Below are 4,271 nucleotides of genomic sequence, written 5' to 3'. Positions count from 1 at the left end.
GACGTGTTTTTTGAACTATGACCTTTGTACTTTTGATTAATAATTAAAAATATGAGCCTTGTGCTTTTGATTAAAAAGAACAGGGAAAGGATGACTCTCAATTAAGAAAAGTATAAACTATTGAATTATCCATCAACACCGATATGTGAATTATTGAAACCTTTTTATGATTCACGGTTGCCGAGGTTTCATAATTTCCTTTAAAAGACAAAAAGAAATAAAGAAAAAAGTTTGAACATTTGGATTGTAGTACTTTAACCTCATGTCACTACGTGATTGGCCACTTGCTAGCGCACAAAGTGTGGCAAAAAGAAAAAAAAGAAGAAAAAAATTTATTAACACTAAAACATCATGGTTTCATTATATATTAATTATCAGCACTTGAATCTCCTTGCGTTACCACACCTATCACAAATAGAAATCTTAATTATATCTTCTCATGGAGCGAACTCACAGTCTGAGTATGACCACACGTTCATTAGTACACTGTTTGCTTCTTTCCTTAGCTATTGCAGCAGCAGCTAGCAACATTACAACGGACCAACAATCTCTTCTTGCCCTGAAAGCTCATATATCTTATGATCCAACCAATCTTTTTGCCAAGAATTGGACCTCCAGTACCTCTGTTTGTAGCTGGATTGGCATCACTTGTGGTGTCAATAGCCATAAAGTCATAGTCTTGAATATTTCTGGCTTCAATCTACAAGGCACCATCCCTCCTCAACTTGGAAACCTTTCTTCACTTGAAACACTTGATCTTAGTCATAATAAGCTTTCCGGTAACATTCCCTCCTCTATCTTCAACATGCATACACTCAAATTACTAGACTTCAGAGATAACCAGCTCTTTGGTTCTTTGTCTTCCTTCATCTTCAACATGTCTTCAATGTTAGGAATTTATTTGTCGATTAACAGATTTTCTGGGGAACTGCCAGCGAATATTTGCAAGAATCTTCCTAATTTAAAAAAACTTCTTTTGGGTAGGAATATGTTTCATGGTAAAATTCCATCTACTTTATCAAAGTGCAAACAGCTGGAAGGGTTATATTTGAGGTTCAATAATTTGTCGGGAGCCATACCAAAAGAAATCGGCAACTTGACTAAACTTAAAGATATAATACTCAATGACAATGAACTCCGTGGTATGTTATCTGTATAAATGTTATCATTTATCACTCATTAATTATCTTTCTTACATGCTTTTTTTTAAAAGAGATTTTGTAAGAGAAATTTTTTTTTGCATCTGTGTTAATTTTGCAGGTGAGATACCACAAGAAATGGGTAATCTTCCATATCTAGTACGTTTGACGCTTGCTACTAACAACCTAGTTGGTGTTGTACCATTTACAATCTTCAACATGTCAACATTGAAAAAACTTTCCCTTTTAGAGAACACTCTGTGGGGAAGTCTTCCATCAAGAATAGACCTTTCACTTCCTAATGTTGAGTTTCTTAACCTAGGGACGAATAGATTTTCCGGAAACATTCCTAGTTCCATAACCAATGCTTCTAAGCTCACAGTTTTCCAGTTGCGAGGAAATTCATTTTCTGGCTTATTCCGAACACAATTGGTAATTTAAGAAACCTTGAGTTTCTTAACATTGCTGAAAATTACTTGACATCTTTCACTCCAGAATTAAGCTTTCTCTCCTCGTTGACAAATTGCCAGAAAATAAGAGTCTTGATCTTAGCAGGCAACCCACTTGATGGCATCCTTCCAAGTTCAATAGGTAATTTGTCCATCTCTTTGGAAAGATTTCAGATGTTCAATTGTCGTATAAGCGGCAAAATTCCACAAGTAATCAGTAATTTAAGCAACTTGTTGCTCTTAGATTTAGGAGGCAATAAATTGACTGGATCAATTCCAGTCACATTCAGCCGACTGCTGAATCTCCAAGGCTTATGTCTTGCATTTAATAAACTGGCAAGATCAATCCCAGACGAGATTTGCCATCTAGCTAAGCTGGATAAATTGATCTTACATGGTAATAAGTTTTCAGGCGCTATCCCTTCATGTTCAGGAAATCTCACTTCACTAAGGGCTCTTTACTTAGGGTCGAATAGGTTTACCTCTGCCTTGCCCTCAACTATTTGGAACCTAAAAGACATCTTGTTTTTTGACGTTTCATCAAATTCTTTGGATGGTCCTCTTTCTTTAGACATAGGAAATTTGAAGGTTGTCATCGAACTAAATTTGTCAAGAAATAACTTATCAGGTGATATCCCAATCACAATTGGTGGTTTAAAAAATCTACAGAAGTTGTTCTTAGCAAATAATAGATTGGAAGGTCTAATCCCTGAATCTTTTAGTGGTTTGTCTAGTTTGGAGATTTTAGATTTGTCAAAAAATAAAATTTCTGGGGTTATTCCTACATCCTTAGAAAAACTCTTGTACCTCAAAAAGTTAAATCTATCTTTTAACAAACTAGAAGGAGAGATTCCAAGAGGAGGACCTTTTGCAAACCTCACAGCTAAATCATTTTTGGGAAATGAGTTATTGTGTGGCTTGCCAGATTTGCACAACTCACCATGCAAACTTAACAAGCCCAAGACACATCATAAATCAAGGAAAATGATGCTTTTGCTAGTGATTGCTTTGCCATTGAGTACTGCTGCTCTAATTATTGTGGTCACTCTTACTCTCAAGTGGAAACTGATCAGATGTTGGAAAAGCAGAACAGGATCATCAAATGATGGTATCAACTCACCACAGGCAATAAGAAGATTTTCATACCATGAACTTTTGCAAGCGACCGATAGATTTAGCAAAAACAACCTACTTGGCATAGGAAGTTTTGGCTCTGTTTATGTAGCAAGACTTCAGGATGGGATGGAGGTTGCTGTAAAGGTTTTTCACCAGCGATATGAAAGAGCATTGAAGAGTTTTCAGGATGAATGTGAAGTGATGAAAAGAATTCGTCATCGAAACCTTGTCAAAATCATCAGTGCTTGTTCGAATGATGATTTCAAAGCATTAATTATGGAATACACGCCCAATGGGAGCTTGGAGAATCGCTTGTATTCTGGCACTTGCATGTTGGATATTTTTCAGAGGTTAAATATAATGATAGATGTTGCATTAGCATTGGAATATCTCCATTTCGGTCATTCGACTCCTATAATTCACTGTGATTTGAAGCCCAGCAATGTATTGTTGGATGAAGACATGGTTGCTCATATAAGTGATTTTAGCATTGCAAAGTTCTTAAATGGGCAAGATCAATTATCGATGCAAACCCAAACCCTTGCTACAATAGGCTATATGGCACCAGGTTTGTTTGAAATCACTACTTATTCATTATTTTTCTATCATTTCAAAGCTTCGAAATTATTGTCTTTTCATGATCTTCTTTTCACAATATTATTAATTATAATCTAATTCCGGAGTTAATTTGATTCCTAGAGTATGGTGTACAAGGCAGAGTATCTACAAGAGGTGATGTTTACAGCTATGGAATTATGTTAATGGAAACATTTACTGGGAAGAAACCGACGGACGAAATTTTTATCGGAGAATTGAGCTTAAGCCGTTGGGTTAATGATCTGTTACCAATTTCAGTCATGGAAGTTATTGATACAAATTTGCTAAGTGGAGAAGAAAGATATTTTGCTGCAAAGGAACAAAGTTTGTTATCTATCTTGAATTTGGCTACAGAATGTACAATAGAATCTCCCGGCAAGAGGATTAACGCTAGAGAAATCGTAACTGGACTGTTGAAAATTAGAGACACGTTGGTTAAAAGTGTTGGAATGGTAAGAGTGCAAGGTTAGAATATTTAAGTCTATTTTCTTTTCTCTATGTTGACGATAAATTTTAATTTTCTTTGTAATAAATGTATTCTTCAATGGTCGAGTGTAAGAATATAATTTGATTTCCTTTACTATTTTGTCCAAAAAACTATAGTATCCATTCCAATGCTTGCATATTTATTTCCAACGATGAGTCCGATATATTATATAAGTGGCTCATATGTGATGGTATAACAAGGTTATGGAACAAAAATTTCTTTGTTTCTAGTAGTAAAAAAACTCCCTTGTAATTTTTTCTCTTTTGTCGACATGTAAGCACCTGGAACAGTACGCTTGAACTAATATGCCTCATATATACTTAATTAATCGCCATGTGATTAGTTTGGTGAACTTATTGATTACTCATTATTAATGTCTTAGCTAGGTTGTAAAACCTGCCAGTGAATGAGAGATAAATATATGCTAGATAAGTTGATATACTTCTGTACTGTAGACGTTATATATAGGTCTAAATTTTAATT

The 4,271-nt window shown here is 35.1% G+C and overlaps 1 protein-coding gene across 1 annotated transcript; it reads left to right on the top strand.

Annotated features, from left to right (window-relative positions):
- The first annotated feature begins 463 nt into the window (after positions 1-463).
- Positions 464-3,771, top strand: LOC18031889 (receptor kinase-like protein Xa21). Its single transcript, XM_024187675.1, has 4 exons — positions 464-1,142; positions 1,261-1,571; positions 1,670-3,272; positions 3,404-3,771. Exons 1-4 carry the CDS (start codon positions 464-466, stop codon positions 3,769-3,771), a joined length of 2,961 nt encoding a protein of 986 aa, XP_024043443.1.
- The last annotated feature ends 500 nt before the right edge of the window (positions 3,772-4,271 follow it).

This window comes from Citrus clementina, unplaced genomic scaffold (genome assembly GCF_000493195.1).
Source record: "Citrus clementina cultivar Clemenules unplaced genomic scaffold, Citrus_clementina_v1.0 scaffold_9, whole genome shotgun sequence".
NCBI lineage: Eukaryota > Viridiplantae > Streptophyta > Magnoliopsida > Sapindales > Rutaceae > Citrus > Citrus x clementina.
The sequence above is the reverse complement of the archived record's forward strand: the minus strand, read 5'-3'. Positions and strand labels throughout refer to the sequence as shown.

What these genes read in the sequence shown, in the direction of transcription:
- LOC18031889 (XM_024187675.1), top strand. Translation starts at nt 464, where the DNA reads ATGACCACACGTTCATTAGTACACTGTTTGCTTCTTTCCTTAGCTATT. An exon ending in GCTTATTCCGAACACAATTG is followed by an intron (nt 1,572 to 1,669) that starts GTAATTTAAGAA and finishes ACAAATTGCCAG; the next exon opens with AAAATAAGAGTCTTGATCTT. An exon ending in AATAGGCTATATGGCACCAG is followed by an intron (nt 3,273 to 3,403) that starts GTTTGTTTGAAA and finishes TTTGATTCCTAG; the next exon opens with AGTATGGTGTACAAGGCAGA.